Source organism: Condylura cristata, unplaced genomic scaffold (genome assembly GCF_000260355.1).
Source record: "Condylura cristata isolate star-nosed mole 26May11 unplaced genomic scaffold, ConCri1.0 scaffold00020, whole genome shotgun sequence".
Classification (NCBI taxonomy): domain Eukaryota; kingdom Metazoa; phylum Chordata; class Mammalia; order Eulipotyphla; family Talpidae; genus Condylura; species Condylura cristata.
The window spans coordinates 16,121,120-16,144,259 of NW_004567121.1; the positions used below are offsets into that span (position 1 = coordinate 16,121,120).

Consider the following 23,140-nt stretch of genomic DNA (forward strand, 5'->3'; position numbering starts at 1 on the left):
GTTGATTGTGGAAACACTAGTATTTTTCTGTAGACAGCTCTAGAACTCTGTTGCAAGCAAGAAGAGGTAGAACAAGTGGATGAAAGAAATTCTGTGTTGTCAGGACTATGGTGATGGCGCATGGATGAATTTGGTGGTGGGAAGTCCACAGGGATTACAGCACATGGATGAATTTGGTGGTGGGAAGTCCACAGGGATTACAACCAAGATGAAAATGTACAAAATGAAGAATGATGTTTAAAAAATTATGTACACACACATGTGTATATATATATACATATATATACACACATACACATATATACATATATATGTATATATGTATATATGTGTACATTATAAAGCCCTGTAGCAATATAATGTACAGCACTATGATGTGTTAATTGTCCTTATTGTTATAATAGCGTCCCTTTTTGTAGGAAAAAAAAAAAGAGAAAAAATTCTGTGTTGCTATGCTTTCTTTAGCTGGTGTAGTTCCACTTTTTTCCAGTGGTAGTGTGTGAAATTAAAAACAACTAAGATCTGTGTCTTTAAAAGTATAGTTAAGACAATACAAAAAGTACAATCAAATATATAAAAATGTTAATAGGGCTGGATTTTTTAAAAAGAATTTATAATGTATTATGCAGTAAGAGAGTAACATTTTCACATATTTGTCTTTGAGAAAAGACTTGAAAAAAATATTCATCCAAACTTAAATTCTATAGGTTTTGCATAAATAAATGAATCTTTAAAAAAAGAAAACCTGACTGCTTAGTAATGGTAGGTCCAGGAAAGAAGTAGTAGTTGCTAGTATGTATTCTGTAACCTGTTTTATCCCAGATTAATTTTTATGCTATCTCACAATATTTTTGAAAAACTAATTTCTTCATACTTTTTTTTTTTTCATACCTTTTGAGAATAGCATCTATAACTGGTAAATTAGTATTTCAGTAAATTGATAACCTTAAGAAATGGTCAGTGAATACTAATTAAGTGTAAGGTGTTTCTGAAGTTTTCCAACTTGTAAATTAAATTACTTTTTAATATATAGGCAAACATCACCTGTAGAAAATGATTAAAAATTCATATTGCTTAGAGTGGGATTATTAGGAAATTGTTTTATTTTACACTTTTAAAAAGGTGATTTTTGAGGGTATCTTAAAGGGCATCTGTCTGTCTGATAAATATGGTGAATTCTTACCTCAAAATCCAGAGTGAGAAGATGTTCAGTATGAATAAGACTTAAACGGAAAGGAGCTTTTAATAATACTACTAGCTGAATAAAATTCATTTGGGAGAGAGGGCATTATATAGTCTACCACCAGAATTAGAGATACTTCCAACAGACAAAATATCACTTAAGCTAGTTCAAAGCTGGTCTGGGAATAGAATGTATCAAAAAGAGAAATGGTTCAACTGATATGGAGGCATTTTAAGTCTTTGTGGTCTGCTGTGACATAAGGGGGTGGGGGGGGTTTCTGCCCTGTTGGTAAATGGGAGTCTATACCACTAAGGTGATATTTGATATGTTTAAAAAAAAGCTTCTGATGCTAATCCTGTCAAGTCACAAGTTAAAGCACCATATGTTAAGGGCCTCTTTATAGTCAGCTAGTGAGACTCCCCCTCCTGACGTGTTGTGGAGTGAGGAGAAGTACTTCATGAACTCCAATATATGAGTGTTCAGAAAATATTAACTCTTACTAGTGTGTGCCAAGGGCTAGGACCTAGAGATACTAGACATTTTGTGGATGAACAGGCAATCTCTTAACCCCCTTAGGAAACTGCCAAAAATGATCAACACAAATCCCAAAACTTAGTCAAAGAGGACCGGTTGAATTTTGAGCTAGGATTAGTGGTAATTTTAGCAAGAGCACTTTTAGTGTGATTTAGGGCCAGAAGCCAGATTGCAGTGGATTAAGGAATGAACATGTGATGAAGTATTAACTATTCTTTGCAAAAGCTTAGTTTTAAAAGATTCTGTATATTTATTTTTATTTTGAGCCTGTGTTATCCATTATGAAGTTTTGTGTTCAAGGTAGTGTTTTTAGTCATTTTCAGATTTTTAGATATATGTACAACTTTGAAAGTTTATCTCTATGCCTACTCTGAGTACTTGATGCTAGGTTCGAAGGCAGTTTAATTTCTTAGCAGTATTTTTTATGAGATAGTGAATATTCAGAGATATTTGGTGAAAGGACTAAAGTAACTTTAATTAAAAAAAAAAAAAAAAAGCCACAAGGGCCCGCCCTGGTGGCGCAATGGGTTAGGACGCAGCACTGCAAGCTGGCCTTAGCCGCCTCAGTGCCAGTTCAATCCCCTGCCCCGGAGGTGATCAACATGGCGCAACAGACCTCCCCTGTCTAGCCTGTTGTTCCCCTCAGCAGTGCACTTTGTTGATCTGCCTGTTCTGGTTCCGACTCTGTCTCTGGTGAATCCTCTCACCACCCTGTACCTCTGGCCTGCACCCCAGTTCTGTATGTATAAATAAATCTTTAAAAAAAAAAAAACACAAAACCTAACTTATTAGTATTGATATTTGGATGAGAGGCACAAAATTTCAATCAGAGGTGGTATGTGTATGTTTTTTACTATGGAATAATCAAGCATTCACAAAGTAAACCTTTTCAAGTACCAATAGCCAACTCAGACAGCTAAGATATTGACAGCCTTCCCTATTCCTTCCCCCACCTTTTTTCTAGACTGTTAAAATACAGACCTTGACATTCTAGCTTATAGCTTTTTCAGTGTACATCTCAGTGTATTTTTTTTTTAAAGATTTATTTATTTGTGCATACAGAACTGGGGTACAGGCCAGAGGCTCAGGGGCGGCGAGAGGCTTCACCAGAGACAGAGTGGGGAGCAGAACAGGCAGATAGACAAGTACACTGCTGAGGGGAGCAGCGGGCGGGTCAGGAGAGGTCTGCCACGCCATGTGGTCACCTCCGGGGCAGGCGGGAATCGAACTCATGCGGAAGTGGTTTTAGCTTCTCACTGCTGTGCTTTAACCCGCTGCGCCACCGGGAAGGGCCCATCTCAGTGTATTTTAATGAAAACAACTGCTATAACATCTTCACACAAGACAAAATTAATGATAGTTGAGAGAAAAATGGATCATTACATCCCCAAAGGAATGCAGAAGAGGTAACACCCCCACTACAAGGCTTGCTGCTCAGTGTTGTGCACTTTTGGGCACTGGCCACTCACTTCCTTGCAAATCCTGATTTTCTTCTTTTTCCTATCCCTTAGATATGGTAAGCTCTGCAGGTTAAAACTCTTTTTAATAAAAGGTGTTTATAACCAAACCAAGAAAAATGACTGATTTTCATCAACATATATTTTTTCACCTTACTTATTCTTTACCCCACAGCGTTTTCTTCTGGGATCTTGAGGTGTTACTCTTTTTTAACTTTACTAGTAGGTTAAAAAGGAAATCTTTTTTTTTTCCTCCACATGGAAATGCCCTGTAGTAGAGGAGACTACTGAGTGATCAGTAGATGGGCGAGATGGAAACTATTGTGAAAGAGTCATGATGCATTTTTGCTAGAAAAAATACATCATGACTTTTCCAGCAGCCCAATCGTTGTGTGATAGATTGTTTTCCACTGCAGTTTTTTGGTCAACTCATTATTTCTTCTATTAATTGATAGCTCAGATGATTTTTTACCCCCATCTATAAACAAGGTCTTCCTTCTTAATGTGTTTGGTGGTGGGAGGCATGATTTCATCACAAGGTAGAAGATTATAGAAGGGCATGAAACTTTTTTTTTAAATAATTATAAAATCACAGGAAGAGAACCTATGTATTCTCCACCCATTTCTCCTGAATAGTTACATCTTAAAATAGTTGTATGTAACTATTTATCAGAATCAGGACTTTGCCATTCACATGTGTGTGCACTTTTAAAGATTTATTTATGTATACATGCAAGAACTCGGGTACAGGCCAGAGGTGTGTGGGGATGAGAGGATTCACTAGAAACATAGAGTGGGGGAGCAGAACAAGTAGATTTACAGAAATACACTCCTAAGGGAGGTCTGCTGTGCCATATGGGTAGCTCCCTGGCTGGGGATTCAACTTAGATCGCAGTGCTGCAGATAGCTTCGTAGTGCTGCATCTTAACCCTTTGCACCACCAGGGAAGCTCTATACTTCTGTCATTTTATCACATGTAGATTTATGTAACCATGAATGAATATACTGCAGGGAAGATAGGGAACAACCTCATTACTACAAGAATTTTCACCTCTGCCCCTCCAAGCCTAGCACTATTCCTGTAGGGTCATCACTGACCTCTACTCTGCCATCCCTAACTGGTGGCAACCACTAATTTGTTCTCAATTTTTACAATTTTCTTAATTTGCAAAGGTTATATAAATGGATTATAAATTACATAATATTTTCATTTTTTTTTTCAGTTAGCATAGTGCTTTTAAAATCCATTTGAGTTGTGTGTGTATCAGTAGTTAATTGTGGATGGTTTTAAAGTAAAAGTCAATGCCCCATTAACTCATTATACCAAAATGTAGCCAACCCCAAACTGCCTAACATGAAGTGTACAAAGGCCTATGGAGTTTTTGTAGCTGTAAGTTTAAAAAGGCCTATGGATAATTTACTGTGTAAATGTATTTACATTGTAAAATTTCCATTAAAACACATAATTTATCTTCTTAAATTAGACTACATCTGAATTAGATTACATCACCAAAATTTTGGTGAGCTGTTCTTTTTATTTTCTTTGAAATAAATCCATTATGTATAGAAAAATACAAGTTTAGTACAGAGAACTCTTTATCTACTTTTATAAATTATCTTCTTTTGTATATTCTCCCCCCTCTCATGAATCCAGTTCAGGAATGGATGTTAGTTGTCTTTTCTCTGATTGAGTTCTTCAACTTTTGTCTTTTATGAAATCAATACTTTTGGTATTGATACCAAAAGTATCAATCAATACTTTTGGATGGCCCCCATGATGAGCCTCAGGTCTCCTACCCTGGCTGGAATGCTGTGGGAGAGGTACTCTGTTCTTAGTGAATCCACCTTCAACACCTCACCTGTCCCTCAGTGTCTCATTTTAACACCCAGTGATGAGGTGTGATTTCTCCATTATGGCTGCTATTTTTTACAACTACAAGTAATATGTAGTCTGTGGGCAGACAGTTTGAAGCTATGGACATATTACGCTCCATCAAACGTGAACCTCAAGATTTAGTGTTTTTAATGAATCTTACCCAAACTAGTCTTTTTTTTCTTAATAACAGATTTTTTTATTATTTATTTATTTGTTTGTTTGTTTAAGATTGATTTATTTGTGCATACAGAACTGGGGTACAGGCCAGAGGCTCAGGGGTGGCGAGAGGCTTCACCAGAGACAGAGTGGGGAGCAGAACAGGCAGATCTATGAAGTACACTGCTGAGGGGAGCAGCGGGCGGGTCAGGAGAGGTCTGCCGCGCCATGTGGTCAACTCCGTGGCAGGCAGGAATTGAACTCATGCGGAAGTGGCTGTAGCTTCTCAGTGCTGTGCTTTAACCCGCTGCGCCACCAGGGAGGGCCCAAACTAGTCTTTTTTAAATAATAATCTTTACTTTGATGTTTGAAAGTAAGTGAAAGTTTAGTTAGCCTTAAATTACTGTATCAGGACTTTGATACAATAGTCAAAGTCAACTTTGATAATAGTCAAAGTCAACTGGAAATTCAACTTGATTTTGGAAACAATAATTTGCCTATTTATTTTAAGACTGATTTGTATGTATTACATGTAATAAATGCCCAGTGCATTTTAATGTAGCTTGTTCATTAAAATCTCATTTTTAATCCTTTGCTGCCCTCTGCAGGTCTATGAATATAGATCTTTGGAGCAAGGTAAGTACTCCTATTGCAAATCATAAAGTGATGCATAAAAAACCTTTTATACATTTATGATGTACTATTAGGATTTATTGAAGTTAGTAGTTTTAAAAATCATTCTGATGCATTATTAAAGCAGTCCTTGATAGTTCTAAATTATTCATAAGGTTTGGAACTTTTTCAAAGGACAGCTCTTAGAATTATTACAGTAACATTTTGACCATACAGATTTAATAATTTTTAAATAAATACATGTATTTACATTTGTGTAAGTATGTCTTCTAAGAATGAATAGCAGACCAGTTATGAACTGCTATCTTTCTGAGAAATAAACTGCTTTTATACAAAGGGATTTTATGTATGTATCTTTATGTTGAATTAGAAGAAATATTTGTAACTTATTAATTTGAGAATGTATATTATTTACTGAAATCCCCAATTTAAATATTTTTAAATTCTAAATTTTATTCAATTCTATTTATAGTGTTACTTACACTGTTGGCCACTCAAAGTATCTCATGTACTTGGAATATTCACACTTAGTAGTACTTTTGTGACTGAAAAGATTTTTCATTGGTTTATTCATTTAATATTTTTATTCAAAATTTGCTACTAAATATGGCTGCATATCTAAAGTACAAATGCAGATTCTGGAGTTACTTATCATCATCTCTTCTGCTTATGACTTTGTTGATTAAGAAGTAATTTCTAAGTGAAGATAATTTTGTTTTGCTTTGCTTTTGAACACTTTCAATCTTGGCCTTCCTTGTAGCATGATTTTTATGAAGTAGTATATTACCAGTTTTGTCAAATTTCCATTTAAGCAATTATAGTAGATACTCAGCACTATTTTAAGGGCAAATAAGTTCAGTCATAGAATGACTAAATTAGTACAGAGTTTCTAATGCATATCACTATCTTTATATTTTTGTTATCTTCAGCCTGAAAGGAGAATATATAAGGGCAGTCAAAAACTGTTCAAAAATTACAAGTCAATACTTTAGATTTTGTGATCATTTTCATCATGAAATATGTGTTTAGGTTTTTTTATTTAAAATTTTGTCACAGTCGATGTTGAAAATAAATATTGTGTATATTTAGTGTTTGTTTACTAAGTGGATAAGAACCCACGAGAACAGAAAGCATAGCACTGTTCATTTTAATGCCATTAATGACTACGGAAATGTCATCAAAGGACCAGAAAATACTTCAGTAGTCCAGGATATTTTACTTTATTATTTCTGGAAAACTTAATTTAAAAAACAAAAATGTGTCCAGCTTCAACAAGACCAAGATCAATATGATGAGAAATAATATTGTTTGATATTTCTTGTGAGCTGTTTACTATTTATAATATCATACAAGTAGCTCATTTAAAACAACACACAGCAAAATCAATTTAGTCTTTCTTAGTAACATTTCATAAAACATTACAGTTTTCTTCCAGTGTAGGCTTGTTTTGCTTTTGTTTTTAAAAGGTAAACCTATTATTTAAAAATGAAACAATCTCCTTGGCAGGAGGGGGTAGAGTTGAATTACTGTGATATAGAATAATACCTTACTCGGTTGAGGCTATATTATTTCAAGAATTCAATTTCAGACTGTATTTGTTCCTTTTTGCCTCTCTTGCTGCAATGCACGAATTTTCTGTCTTACCAGATAACAGAACTGTTGTACAAGGATGGACGTTATTGCCAGGAGCCTCCAGGACCAACGGGTAGCGTTTCAATTTCGATGATTGTAACTTATCCACAAATTCATTCTTCGGTGTAATGATGGGCTAGAAGGATTACAGCAGTAAACATTTTCTATTTGAACATGAAATTGAAAACATTTGGTTACAAATCTTTGTATTGATAACCATGCTATTTTGAGATCTATAGATGTTTTATCATAAGTATTTTTTTTAAAGACAGGCTTGGAACACTTTCTTTTCAGTTATTGAGGAAATGTTTCTTATAGCACCAATGGAAACAGATTTAGTATTTGTGATTTTAATATCCTGCAGGTTTAGTTAATTTTAAACATAAAAAGTGATAAATAGGTCTTGTAGTTTTTTCTCCTTTTAAATAAAACCTTACTACCCCAAATATATTATCTTGACATTTAGTGATTTTTCATTTTCATATAATTAAAAATAATATTGTATGTGTTTTTCTTTAAGAAGGTATCTTTAAAAGTTCAAATTTCCTATCGTAAGTATTAACACATGGCCCTATACATTTTATGCTTGAATGCATAGGAAAATTACTGTTGTTACAAAACATCTTTGTTAATCTTGGTTTTTCATTGACTAATAGGCAGCTCTCCACAAGATTACTGTATCTGCTTATTAAAATTATTTAGCTTTCTGTACTCAACATTTAACTATCCTTTCAAATTTTATGTGTTTCCCTAAATATTGCTCACAAAAAAATAGTATAGAAATGTGTATAAGGCATTTATTTATTCTCACTACTTGTGATTTGGACAGGAAAAGGGTAAGGCCTTGGGCATGATCACTTCTGTCACAAATGGTGGAAAAAAATAGATTGAAGTAAGATTCAGTACTGAAAAGCTGTCACTCGGTCTGAAAATAATTAATATTCCTTTCACTCACCAGTTAGATATGTGCTCCCAAACCACATAATCTCTATGCCTCAGTGATCATTGTTGCCATTTCAGAGCCTCTCATCAGGGTGACATCTCACACCAAAATGATTTCTTATAAATTAATCTTGATAACATGACAGTCGCAGTAATTTTAGTGGAATGCTTTCTCTTGTTTTTTTCCACAGAAGCTGTTGGCTATTTTCTTTATAACTTGATTGACAGCATGAGTGACTCAGAGGTACAGGCCAAGGAGGAGCGTTTGAGACAATACTTCCATCAGCTGAAGGAGATGGTACCATTTCATTTTTTGCTATATAATGCCTGTCCTGCCTGACATGTATCTATTAGATTTGAAATTGCTGCTTTTAAGTACAACCAGACCACTTCTCAATGACATACACGAGTTGGAGACTTAAATTATGTCTGAGATAATTTCTGTTAGACAAATTTCAGTTTGGTTGTCTAAAACTCAGGGTTTTTTTCCCCCTCCTTTCCCTTTGAACAGAATATAAAAATTCCTGAAAATATCTACAGAGGCATTCGTAATCTACTGGATAGCTATCATGTTCCTGAACTGATTAAGGTGTGTGTAACACAATAACTTTTTTAAATGTTTTATATGTATGAAAGAATTTAAAATTTTTATTTAAATAGAATGCTCTGGGCCTGAACATGTTATGTTAATAAGAGCCATTAAAACAAGACTTTTCCTTGATTGTTGGTGAATACTGTTTATATATTGAAGAATGCATTTAAAACATGTATTACAATGGTAAATATAGTATGAACAGAATTTCTGGGAAAATTTAGAAAAATGATGTGAGACTTACAAAATTTGCTTTTGATATTGGTTGATATTTTTTTCCATGTGTTTTCTAATTCTCTTGTAATTTAAATCCCAATTTTAGGATGTTAATATGTTGGTTGAAAGAGAGAAGACAGACTCCCGAAAAGTAAGTAGGTTTTGGAGTAGAAACCACATGCTGTAATAGCCACATTAATGGGAATTCTAGATTCTTCATAAAACCACAAAAATGTGGTTCCTACATTTTTGTCATTTGTATACCTCTAAGAAGTGGGTAAAAGTATTCCCTAACTGAGAAAAATATACATATATAAGAAATTTGCATGTAATTTTAGGAACTTTATAAACCCTTGTAACCCACCTCAAGTCCCCAAATTAATATCGCTGATAGCATTTATCACATTAAGGAATGGTCATTTTAAAGAGAAATGTGACAAGAGGTTAGGGGTACATCTTACTTATTTTTGTAGTAAATTTCTTTTTTATTTCTGTTCTGTAAACTGCAGCAGCTTTCATCATCTGATTTGGAGTCTACACTTGAAAAACTAAAAGCTGAAAATCAACCTATAGGAGATGTCCTAAAGCAACTCATATTATTGCTTTGTTCAGACGAGGTAACATTTACTTAAGTATTTCAGATATACTATTAAGGTAAAGATATTCTTTAAAGATAACATTAGATAAAGCCAAATATAATACTTATGATTTTTACAGTTGATTATTATATGTCATGCCTATGAAGAATGCAATTAAATGAAAGGTTAACTAATTTCAGCTACACCTTGAATGGCATGTTTTCGAGTTGCTGTAGTTTGTTTACAATAATCTGCAAAGTGAATGATAGTAACAGCCGTGATAGGTTTATCATACATGCCAAATGTCCTTTCAAGCCATGGCTCTGGTCTCTTATATCTAGATTGTCAAGCAACTGATACATGCAGTAGTCATTTGCAAGTCAAATATTACTAGGTTGTTAATGCAGGGATTGAAATTCCATTTTCCTGCAGGAAAAAAAGCTTTCTGAGATAAAGGGTCTTTTGCCTTTTTTCAGCAGGCGTCCAGCTGTACTTTGTGTTCATTTTAGTGCTGCAATTTGTGTTATACCCTAGACTTTTTCAGTTTCTTGTTCAATATGATTTGGTCGTGTGCCTCTCTTTTGTCGGGGAATAAAATATAACTGACTTTAATATTATGACGTGTTACTGTTCAATTCTAAAATATTTCTTCACATTATTTGGATGTAAACTGGACTGTGAAGAACTTTGCAAAGGTATTTATTTCTGTCTTTGGAAATTGGACTGTGAGTGGGGGCTGACTTGGTACATTCTTATCATATGGAAGTCTTATAACACCCAAGGCTAAAGCATTAAATGTGGCATAAATAGTGGCCTATTTCGCATTACAGATAAATCTTTTAAACCCTACATATAGAACTGACTTGCCTATTTTTTAAGAGGAGAATAAAAGTACCAAAAATCAAGGTAAAGTTAATAACAAGAATCCATTTATTTTTAAACTACTGTTAACTTTTTCTAAATGCTGAATATCACAATTAGAAATTTTTACACCCTTATGTTCATTTCTTCTTCCTTTTTCACCTCAATCTTTTATTTTAGAATATGCAAAAAGCTCTTGAATTGAAAGCAAAATATGAATCAGATATGACTGTCGGTGGCTACGCAGCTTTAATAAATTTGTGCTGTCGACATGATAATGCAGAAGATGCATTGAACCTGAAACAAGAACTGTGAGTACCCTGGCTCTGAAGCATTTATGCTGATGTACACAGTTCTTGATACATCATGTAAATGAAATATTATTCTCTTACATAATGTAATTTTCTTAAGATTCTTGTGTTTTTGAAAATTTATAATATGAAGCTTTTTGATTAATTGTGACTTGTTTTTATCAAGCAGTCTTTTAAGTATAGCATTTTTAGACCTCCAAACGTCAGGGTTTTATTCCCATTTATTACACAACTATGTATCACATGAGTGGTGATGTAAATGTTTTATAAGGTTTGTTAAATATTCCTATTTTTATATTGTATATAAACTGAATCCTGTCAATTTCTCATTACCTTTGGATGGGAATCCTGATAGATTTATCAAATAAAAGTATCTTTTTTTGGCTTCAGTGTTCATAACAAAGCACCATCAAACTAAAGAGTTCTTCATTAGTCATTTGCAGGTAGAAAAATACACCATATATATATATATATATATGGTGTTAGATTTTTACTTTCTTTGTCACTTTTAATATAATTACATGTAAATTTGTATAGCTCATCAAAAAATTAAATAAAAAGCTGAAATGGAAAGGCCAGTGTTGATTGTAATTCACACCTTTATAAATTTTTAGTCATTAAAAGAGATGATGTAGTTCTTTTCACAGTCAGTCAACTTTTAACATAACTTAAATGTGGCTTTTCATTTTTAGTGACCGCTTAGATTCATCTGCTGTCCTTGACACCAACAAGTATGTAGGCCTTGTAAAAGTATTGGGAAAGCATGGCAAGCTGCAAGGTAAGCCTCAGCACAGAAAGGAAATATGTGATGCAAGTATCTTGCCACTGGAATAACATGTGAATTGATATTAATGGTATATCATGTCCTGCAAAGTGCTTGAACACTTTGCATACAAATTTGCATGTGAATCCAACCAGAGCTGCATGGACAGTGTAGGCCATTAGTTTTAATGGATTGGCAAGCTTGTCATTTACATTTGCACAGCTCAGTGCTTTTTGCATTTCTGCAGGTAGTTTTTATTAGCATTGCTGTTTGGAGTGAGTTTGAAGATCATGACTTATGGCACAATTTGCTTATATGCTACACTAATGGCTTTGTTTTTGCTTAAGAATGTCTGAAGGCTGAACATAAAACCTATAAACATGACCTTATATGTAAGAATATGAATTTTGCAGTAGCCTTTGTCTCAACTTTTACTAATATTAATAAAATGTGTATTTTATTAAGTTTGTATTTAGAGCTCTACAGAGGACGCTTATTAGCTTATTATATCACTAATTTGCACGCTCTAATTTTCTGTTAAGATAATGGTAGCCTAATATAATTAATTATATTTGATACTATAGTCTTATATTTAATAATATAGTTTGCCTGCTTCTTATTTTGAAATTTCTTTTTAAGCATTATTTTCTTTTTTATTCCTAGAGAAAATGTTTTAAATTTATTTAAATTTTATATAGTGAAAAATGTATGAGGAATTTTTCTCCTAGGAAATGTTTCTGACACAAAAGAACTATAAGGATTAGCCTGTTTTTTAAAACCACTTTTTTGTAAAGCGGTCAAAACATTTTGTCTGTACAATAATTAAGAACAACATTATAAAAATGCACTTATTCCATATCCTAAAATGTTTGTTTCTGCTTTCCTAATGAAGCTTAATGAATCTAATGTATTAACATGCAGTCTTTTGGAAAGCTTTCATTGGCTCTGCTTGGCTAATTAGTATCGACATAGCAAACAGACCCTATCGGTATCAGACCATTAGTCTGGCTGTATATACAGTGTAAACACATCTTTATTATCTGGCCTCCTGACAAGCCATCTGCTGAAGAAACAATGGTGTGATTTAGCAGATGTTAGCTCGGAACGATAAAAGCATCCATTTAGGAGGATCTTACAGCTACAGGGCAGACCGTACAGGGTTATGTGGTGCAGAGTGGGCACACAGTCCCTATCTATAATTTGTAGTCAAAGTTGCATGGAAATGATAAAACCATGCTATTGTGGATTTATAATTGTAGTCTCGTTTAGAAATGCAAGTAGTAATTAACTTGAAATCGGCATTATACACTAGAATTTACATTCCTGCTGGGTTTGAAATGCTGTTTTAATAGCAGTTTGTTTTCCCTACATGAAATTACCTAACGGTCTTTTGTGCTACTTCATTGTAGATGCTATTAACATTCTAAAGGAGATGAAAGAGAAGGATGTTCTTATCAAAGATGCAACAGTCTTGTCCTTTTTCCACATCCTAAATGGTGCAGCTTTAAGAGGTGAAACTGAAGCAGTAAAACAGTTGCATGAAGCCATTATGACTCTAGGGTTAGCAAAACCATCTGCCTCCCTAAGTTCCCCCTTGGTCACTCTGTATCTGGAAAAGTAAGTTCACTGAATTTTGAATTTTAAATCTTGGCTCTCAAAAAATGAGTCTATAATCATTTGGGGATTATTCTTTGTATGTACTGTGGTGCTGTGGAAACCTCTCAGGTTATTTGCCACCCAGGAGAACTTAGGTGACCTTTGGATTAACCAGCAGCCCTGTGGTGCTGTGACTTATTTCTCAATGTAATAGTCTATGGTGGTGGTGGCTTTTTTTTTTTTTTTTTTGTAGGGGCATGTGTTATATTACATGAGATTGAATTTAGTTTTGAGCCTTGTCAGTGTAATTAGTAATAAATGTAAAAAAGAAGGCTACTCTGGGAATTTTGATTATATGTTGTGATAGTTCTTTAGGTAATAATGTAACAGCATCTCCTCAGCTCTCCTTTTCTCCAAATGGTATTTTAAGTACATGTACCAATACAGTTATTCTAGCTTTGACAAATGATAGAAGATGTCTTTGTAACTTGTGGGAAGGAGATGGATTTTATGGATAGGACAACGTTTATGTAGTTTGAAAAGTTTTCTGCTTGAAATGTTTGTATTGTTACCCAATTTAAGGTATAATTAGTAAAGCAAGCCATAAAATCAACCTACTCTCTTATAATGAGTGAAACTTTTTAGTAAGATGATTTGCTTTCATTTATTTTTTGCTTTTGCTCTTTTTTTTTTATTCCAATTTGCTAGATCTCTCTATTGTCCTTTCTGTGGGGTATTGCAGTTTTTGATCTGTTGATTTTGTGATTGGGATTTTCTGATTTTAGAAAAGAGGTTGCCCTGTCAATGCCTATAGAAATAGAAAAAGCTTCATCATAACGGTTTTCCTATTTTCAAATTTCTGGTAGTTTTTCTTTCTTTAATAGGGGTTAGAACTAATTGACTGTAATGAATGGTTTAGTACTGAATTTAAAATGTGGAATAAAAGAAGCATCTCTTTTAGCTCTATGTTAGCAAATTTGTATGCTCATATACACATATACATGCTCATGCATACACATATATGCATGCACATACATGTTTTATGAAATAATTCCTTTGCCATCCAAACAAAATACATTTTATCAAGTTAGTGATTGGCCAAATCTTAATCTCCACAATCTCAGCATTATATCCTTTTAAAGAAATAGTGATTCAAACAATTACTGTGTTACTGAGTTCTCGTATTCACAGCCAACTTTATATAGAAATCCTATAATTAATATGCTTCCTACTAGAATTTTTTTGATTGTTTAAAAGACCCATCTCTGCAAATTGCATGTGGAGCTCCGCATAAGGACTTGAAAGAAATGGGCCCAGTGCCCAGAAGAATTAGGCCCTCCTACACTAGTGGGCAAAAATAAAATAATTAACAATGAAAACGAGGCCATGGTAGAAAAGTATCTTACAAATGAAAATACTTTGAATACAAAAAAGAGACACAATAGTTTTCCAGAAAAGGTCTGCAGATGGGGCTCATGAACCAAGGAGAGCTTCCCCGAGAGAAAGTGGAAATAGTGTGGTATTCAGATGTTAACCTGGAGCATGCTCTGTGCTGCTTATACAGCTCAGTGAGATTTGTGTCCCTATTCGTTGGGCTACAGAAACCTAAATTAGTATCCTTTTCTCTGTGGTGGCTTGCAACTGTAACTGTCTTTCTTTTTTTGAACCTCAAACCTCCTTTTTATTTATTTATTTTGACTGTCTTTGCCAGTTTCATCTATACTAATGAAAAGGTTTTGTGAGCTGTTTTGGAGTTATGGATATAATAAAAAGGAGATAAACAAAAAGTGTGTGTTTATAAATTTGCAGAAAACAGCAGTAGCATTTCTAGTTAGTTGTTGATAGGAGAAGGAGAAAAATTGACTTTGCAACTTTTTTTCAATTGGATTTTTCTCCAGCTGATAGAAGCTAGCTAACTTATTCAGAATCATGACAAATGCAGTACTAGGATTAACTACACTACCTTGCCAAAAGTCCACATGTATTTTATTTGTTTAATCTTCAGTAATATTAGGTAATTGACCTCAGCAGGTATGAGCTCTGCTGGGGAATAAGTTTCACTTATTCAAATTTGAGGCAAAGTTAGGAAAAACATTTCAGAACATCATACAAAAACCTTCATTCTTTCAAAGGTGAACATCTTATTTTCAAACATCATTGCAAAAATTCTAAAGAGGATGTCACTTACATATTGTAATCCTGGAACAACTCCATAATGTTGAGGTCCTTTGAAAGACCATCTTTAAGATTTAGTAGATCTTAATTTTGAACTGACATTCCCAGCATTGGCTAAGACACAGCAGAAATGAATACTGTGTCCATTTATTACTTGGATAATATATTTTAAAAAATAACCTAGTGAGTGTGAAATTTTGTTTTTATCCATTTGCCTAAGGAAATTCAAAATAATAGGTTTGCATAATTGTATAGAAGTTGGTAAATCAATCTGCTTCTGTATTATCAAAATGACAGCACTTATGTTTAACACAAATACTCAGTTGAACAAACTTTTATGTTTCACTTACACTGTCCTGTTCAAAAACTGTGTCTAATGAGTGTTATGTAAACATTTACCATTGTATACACTTACAAGGTATTTTTCATTGCAATCATGCCCTGATTCTAGAGTATAACCTCGATCCTCCATGTTAAGGAAGAAGTACTTTAAAATGCATTAAAAGACCTTTTGATTATACTTCATGCTCTGCTAAATGAAACAAAATTAATGAAATCCAGGCTATTAGTTTGAAAGCATAAAAATTAGTATGATGCAGTTTCAGATTCACTTATTTTATAGCTGATCCATTTTGGTTTCATTGGATATGAAAAATATCTGAAGCTGTTTAACTGGGTTATTTAGTGCAAGTAATCAAAGAAGCTCTAATTTCTGATTTCCATTAAGGACTTGTTGGTGCTGATTTGTACTACAATCTGGATATGCCCACGTGCATTTCATTGAAGTGGAACATGAACTTTGTAGACTTTGAGTCTTTCCAGAACTCTTGTTAAGATAATCTTGAGTTCTTCATTAAGGTCACAGTTGCTCTAAGACAAACCTATGACAATGTAAGTTTTAAAAGTCTCTGTAACAGTTTAATACATTACATAAATGGAAGATACACTTTTTGAAAATGCTAGTTATTCTGTCATACACACTCCTCTTCAATCTTAGCATCTTCATTTGTAGTGGATACTTTTATTATTTATGGGAATGCCTGCTTTCTAGAGTAAAACTCTTTATGTGCTGAAAGGAAATTAAGGAGGTTTGGTTCTTTTACTCCATTATTGCAATTAAGAATTTAGCATCATCAGTGCCAAAGGACAAAAGTGGTTCATTTGTCCTAGGGGGACAGGACAGTGATAAGATGATTTTTCGTCAAGGATCATTGGGTCGTAATTAAGTTACATTCATGGCTATTGCTTTTTGAAGGATGATTGGTAAATGACAGGCTTCATGTGCTTCGTAGGGACAGTGTTCAGTAGGGTTTTTTCTCCCTCTGTCAGAAAATCCTGTTGAGCCTGATAATGTAAATGTGGCATTTTATTCTGAACAAAAGAGCAGGGAAATGAGCTATCTTGTCTAATCATTCAGTTGTTTAACACCGACTTCCAGTTTAGACTCAATTGGCTGGAAAGCACTTGACATGTGAAGTTAGTGCTGTTCCGAACGCATGTTTGAGTAAATTTTAAAGTAAGTGACAGCTAAATTGTACCTAGGGAAATTACAAAGCCTTCAACACAGTTAATTTTTTGGGGAGGATTAGTTGTAATTGCAACACCAGTCTCCTTGAAGCTTCCTCATTTATAGATGATGAACAGAAAAAAACATTTAGCTCTTTCAAGAGCTAGTTCTCTTAACAGAATAATTTTTGTGAAGACTATGGTTTCTCCTGAATTGATTTCTCTGCACTGAAATCTGCTTAAGATTTGTGGAATAGTTTGTTTTTAGAGTGTTGGAGGTGTCATTCCCCCTTGTTTTAAAGTCTTTTCTCCTTTAAAGACCTTTTTCTAGTGATTTGAAAAAGAGCCCTTTAGGTAAATTGCCACTTCACTAACACTTTATGCATAATTTTGAAGCACTTTATTCCAATTAAAAATCAATATTTGTTGTCTAAGTATACTCTCAGGATTGGAAAGTTATTTACTCTAAGTATGGTGACTGAGTTTAAAGCTACAGCTAGGGAAATAGGTAATTGTCGCTGGTTGTTCTTGTTTTAACGGTGCAAGATTGTATGTGATTTTTACATATATATATATGTTATGCATATATAGAGAGGTATGTATAATACATAGAGAGAGATGTATAATATATATATATAGAGAGAGAGAGAAATTTGTTTGAATTAGGAGTGTTTTGTTTTCTGATACCTTTGCATAGATGGAGATGTAATATGGTGGTTTTTGTCAGTGACATAGCATACTTTAATTTCATAATAAAGACTCAAATAAGCAATAACATCAGATTTGCCATGTGAGCTTCAAGCTTATGTTTTATAATATTCCTTTATGTATTGATGCAAAATCAGTTTGTAGTAGTTTTACATATGGTTATATTCCCTTAAAAAGTGAAGTAGGATTCTAAAATCAGTTACTTTTATGAGCCAAAAGGATTCATGCAAGTTAGTAAATAAAACTTTGTTAAGTGTTCAAATTATTTACTGAACTCAGGCTATTGTGTGTATGTTTGTTGTGTGCTTAAAATTTGAAATAAAATCTTCCTTTCCTCTGTTCTGCTTATATTCTATGGGCTTCTAAAATCCTGATGAATTTGTATTGATTGCATAAATTTAAAAATTTGTGATTGCTTATTTTTTATTAGTGCATATAGTTTTATTCATGAAAGTTAGATATTTCATTGAAATGTTGGGAAGGAGTCTAATCTTTGACAGTGCCACAGAGGGGTTATTTTTTTAGATAGAATACTATGTTAAAGAGTTGATTTTCTTTTAGTGTTATATGAGGCTAGTAAAATCAGCAGTTAAATTTTTGTCAGGAATGGACTTTTCAAAATTTGTATAAAATTGCATTTAATTTGTATAAAAGCTTTAGGAATTATGTATACATATATATATTCTGAAACAAGCCTGTTATCAAAGATTTAAATCCACATTTATATTATCAGTGAGGTTTCTTCAAAAGATTATTTTTATTTTGGAGTTTTGAGTCAGTTCTAATGTTTTAAACCACACAAATGCAACTAGAGTCATTTAGGCCACAGAAGTAGCAGGACACTGCTTAATAAGTGTTACCCTCATTTCAGGTTTAAAGCAGTTTCTACCTTTTTCCTTTTGATATTTTGCTGCACTTTTACCGATTTTATCCTGTTTAATAAAAATGGTATTTTACATAATGATTTTCTCTGTCGGTATGAGTTGATGCACATAATAAGCTCAACTTTATAGAACCTGACATTACAGTATTAGAACTGGGAGGGAACACAAAGGTCTTTGAGTTCAACCATTGTGAAAATCTTTTCATCACCACTTCTAGAAATGTATCACTTTGCACAGTTGAGCTGCATGTAGTTCTTATCAGTTGAAACTGAAATTCAAAATACTATGAATATATAACTATTTTCATGGCAATGTGTATTTTTAGATACTTTTTCATATTTCTCATTTCCATCAACAAGATTTCAAGCTTTGATAAGAAAGATTAATAGTCACATTAAATTATGTGAGGAGTGGACCTTTTTTTATCTCTTCTTAAAGTGATATGATCCAACTAAAAGTCAGAATATAAAAAAGAGTCATCACCATACTCTAGGTGAAGTGTTTCCAGTATTGCTTTCTGATTCATTTTGTTGGCGACCTGAGAGGAACATTGTACTTAAAATTATTAACAAATATATAAATTATTTCCACTTTACTGTTCTTGCCTTTCTGTTGTTCTGATCATGTTTAATCTTCGGAAGCTTATATTTGAAGGCCAAAGACTATTAACATGTCTCTTTGACTGACAGAACAATTATTTGGACATTTATTGATAGCTTTGACCTAATGTGGGGCAAATAAAATTGAGGCAGGACTGTTCTAGTTTGGGGATTGATCTGAAAAAGTACATCAGACCTTTTGAAAAAAATCACTATGTGTTAGTTTTCTTCTTAAAAATATTTTAGTATTCATCCATTAAATGGAATTCTAGAAAGTCAATACCTGAACTTGTATCTGAAGCAAGGGAAAATACTGGTTATATAAAGCTTTATATCATATGTGGTAGCTACTGTAGCATTTCTCTTGTATGACAGTAATCTAGCCTGCAACATCTACTTGCGGTTTTGAAATTAACCTGTAATTTAGTCTTCACCCCAAATGACAAAAATTCAAATGACTCCGTGGGGTGCCAGAAGATGCACTGTAAACAGGGCTTAGTGAGGGGTAAGGTAGAGTTCCCTCAGGATAGGCTCGTTTTCAGTGTGTCAGTATTATTGCAATAAAATTAACACTTCTTCATGGTATTTTACTTCTTAGTACAGCTTAAAATCTTAATCTAGATAAAATAGTAATTCAATCTAGGGCAACATAGCATTTGTATAATGGACCAAAATGTTGGGCTTCAACGGAAAATGTAAAAAGGCTTGCTTCCTGTTGTGGGTGTGAATGAAATGGATATTCTCCATGAAGATTGTCATTTACTGTCACAAGTTCTGCTTCAATCCTGTCAGTAACCATTCCCTTTTTTTTAATCACTTTTATATTTTCATTTTAAAAAATCTTTTAATTCCTATCCAAATTGCATCACCTGATTAGGCTAAACAAACAACAGTGTTTTTAATCGAGCATAATGTCTAATTAGATGTGTAATTTTCCATCTGAAAGCTACAAGTCCAGGGAGTTGATGGCAGTTAATGTCTACACAGCAGCCTGTGCTAGTCAGCCTCTGGGTGTTTTCAGTTCCTCTTTTAAAGTAAAGAGGTGGCAAGTAGAACTTAATTACATAATCTCTTAAGCTTTTCCAGTGTCTTAATTTCTCATACTGTCATTTTCCTCTTAAAGGAGAAAGTAGCTTTTGAAGACCTAACAAGAATTTATTTCCAAACTTGTATTAAAGAAACTGACTGATGAAAATATCTTTTTAGTTTCATGTAAGAGAAACCTTGACTGTATAATTGGAAGTAATTTTTAAACCTTACCATCCAGTGAAAAACTTTCTAGGAGTTCTCCTAGAATTCAGTGACCATTAAAATATGCTAGTTTTAACAGCAGTGAGTTTCTATATCTATGAATTCTGAAGCTATTTGTCCCTTACTGAAAGAAGCGATAGTATGAAAAATATGAGTGCTTGAAAATTCTTGGATAGCTATTGATGGATATTTAATAAAGTGTCCCAAATTGGGAATTGTGAGCCATAAAGACACATGGTATTTGGAAAAATATTTACTAGTAGTCCTTGCTTCCAGAAATAATACGTTCTTACAGCAACTTATATAAAATCAAATTTTATTTATAATAATCATCAAGAATGGCTTCATGAATTTGGACCATATATTTTTTTTGTTTGTTTATTACAAAAGTTTATTTTTACATCATTTTGTACATTTTTTTTTCCATCTCAATTGTAATCCCCGCGGGTTTCCCATCAATCACCAAGTCACCCATGTGCCATCACCATAGTCCCGTGCATTTCCCTCCCCCCACCCCGTTTTTGATCCCATTCCCCACTCCACCCCCACAAAATGTTGGACCGTATTTTTAAAGTACCATTTCATACACAAAATAATCAAGGATAAAGCAGAAAAAAATGGAACTGCTAATGATGTCTATACTCTGAATATTTATTTACATATAAATACTGTTTCTTTTCTTTTTCTTTGGCTTTCTGGCATTGTACCTTAAATAAAACTCAGCAGTATACATTTTGATTGGTCATTATATATCTTGCTAAACTAAACGAAATTTTTTCTGTTCATTTTCACATTTTGATGCATCCAAGGAATGACTTACCTGCTGCTCTTGAAGTCGCTATTGACTGCTTCCAAAAGTATAGAATATTACCAAGGATTCATGATGTCTTATGTAAACTGATCGAGAAAGGAGAGACTGATCTAATTCAGAAAGGTTAGTCATGTTCTAATATCTTGCTATAGTTGAATTTCTTTTCCCGCTCTTGCTTACTTAATCACAATACATTGCTCTGAAGAGAAAAATTGATCAGGCAGGCAAGCAAATCTAGAAAAACTTGGTTACACTTGTAAGTAAAAAAGAAAGTATCAAGTAGATTTTCAGTATTATATTGATAAATGTCCTTGATTTTAATACTTGTTGATTTTGAAAAATCACTACTTCATGGTGACCTGCCTTTGGGAGGGTTTTTTACCCTTCTCACCAGTTCTCTTTGACCCTAGTCTTAGATGCTTAATGTCCTAACTATATGCAGTTAGACAAGAAAGGAATGTGACAGAAATTCAGTTGATAAAGCTTTAATCTCTGCTGTCCTAAATGTTTGTTTTAAAGATGAAGTTTCCTTATATTTGTCCAGACCTTTAAATGATTTTATGGTCCTCTATATTCCTATATTCTTATAATATTGTTTCTTTTTTCTCTCTAGCAATGGACTTCGTGAGCCAAGAACAGGGTGAAATGACAATGCTCTATGATCTCTTTTTTGCCTTTCTACAAACAGGAAATTACAAAGAGGCCAAGAAAATCATTGAGGTATGATTTTGAACTACAGTATTCTAATTGTACAGCTATTTAGATTCTTAATTAGAATACATTAAAAAAATTTTAACCTTTAATTACACTTGTTCTGATTCATGTTAATATTATTCAATCCCAATAATGCTGAGGGAGTCGGGGGGGGGGGGATGACTCAACCAGCTTCTTTATTGTATATAATTATGGTTCAGAAAAGGCAATCTGGTTTGTATATTGAATTTGTTTCCTCACTTTGTTAAATTCACTGTTATATATCAAAATGGTATTTGCATATTAAATCTTGGATTGTGGAACAATTAAATTAAACTGGCATTCCTGAGTGTAAAGTTGCTAATCCTCTTTGCCAGGGAATTCTTTGTTCTTAAAAGCAGTGGAATTTAATTTGCTGCAGACCATGCTCAGATTTATTTGTAATGCTTGTCTATGAGTTAATCAGCCAAACAAGTACTGTCTGCAACTGTTTGGCATTTAATTTAGAATTTCTTCTTTTTTTTTTCTTTACTATGGTAAGCAGCTTATGGGAAATAGTAGGTGACAAAAACCTGGCCTATTTAGGATTAATATGTTTTATCTAGACTTAATTGAAATTTTGCTTACTGAAATTGATTAAGTCAAAGGCCAGCTATAAAGTCAATTTAAATTGTGATAAAGTTCGCTTTTAAACAATTCTCTGTCCCCTAAAATAAAAAACATCCCACATGAAATGGGCCTTAAGAAAAATTGTTTAATGGTAAAGAATTAAAATAAATTTGTTAATATGTCAGTAATTTTTTTTTCCCAGTCCAAGTTTTGTCATTATTTAAATCTCTTTCTAAATTAATGTTTTGTGGAGTGGATGCAATGATGGTATATGGCCTCCTAATTTGTATAGTGATGACTGCTTATCATAGATAAAACTATAGGGTAACAACCCAGAAAATTAGTTTCTCTTAATGTTTTTCAAAGAAGAGAGAGGACTAGTATGAAAAAGGACTATAAGATTAGTTCTAAACTCTTAGAGGGCTCTGAGACATGCCATCTTCAGCAGCTGCTTCTGAAGGTAGTTCATTATATTTTCTAGAAAATGATAGAAAGGCTTTGAGGGTGTGCAGTGTCTCTGAAAGTAACAGGAGCTGTCTGCCTCTCGTTCTGCTGCTCTGTAGGCATGGCACCA

The 23,140-nt window shown here is 33.4% G+C and overlaps 1 protein-coding gene across 1 annotated transcript in view; it reads left to right on the top strand.

Annotated features, from left to right (window-relative positions):
• The window catches only part of LRPPRC (leucine-rich pentatricopeptide repeat containing), an 88,093-nt gene that overhangs the window by 26,784 nt on the left and 38,169 nt on the right, over positions 1-23,140 (top strand). The window contains exons 15-25 of the mRNA XM_012727343.1: positions 5,815-5,842; positions 7,487-7,544; positions 8,605-8,711; positions 8,925-9,002; positions 9,328-9,372; positions 9,731-9,838; positions 10,841-10,971; positions 11,664-11,749; positions 13,144-13,351; positions 21,263-21,387; positions 21,878-21,984. Coding sequence (XP_012582797.1) covers positions 5,815-5,842; positions 7,487-7,544; positions 8,605-8,711; positions 8,925-9,002; positions 9,328-9,372; positions 9,731-9,838; positions 10,841-10,971; positions 11,664-11,749; positions 13,144-13,351; positions 21,263-21,387; positions 21,878-21,984 — 1,081 coding nt within the window. The remainder of the gene's footprint in view (positions 1-5,814; positions 5,843-7,486; positions 7,545-8,604; positions 8,712-8,924; positions 9,003-9,327; positions 9,373-9,730; positions 9,839-10,840; positions 10,972-11,663; positions 11,750-13,143; positions 13,352-21,262; positions 21,388-21,877; positions 21,985-23,140) is intronic.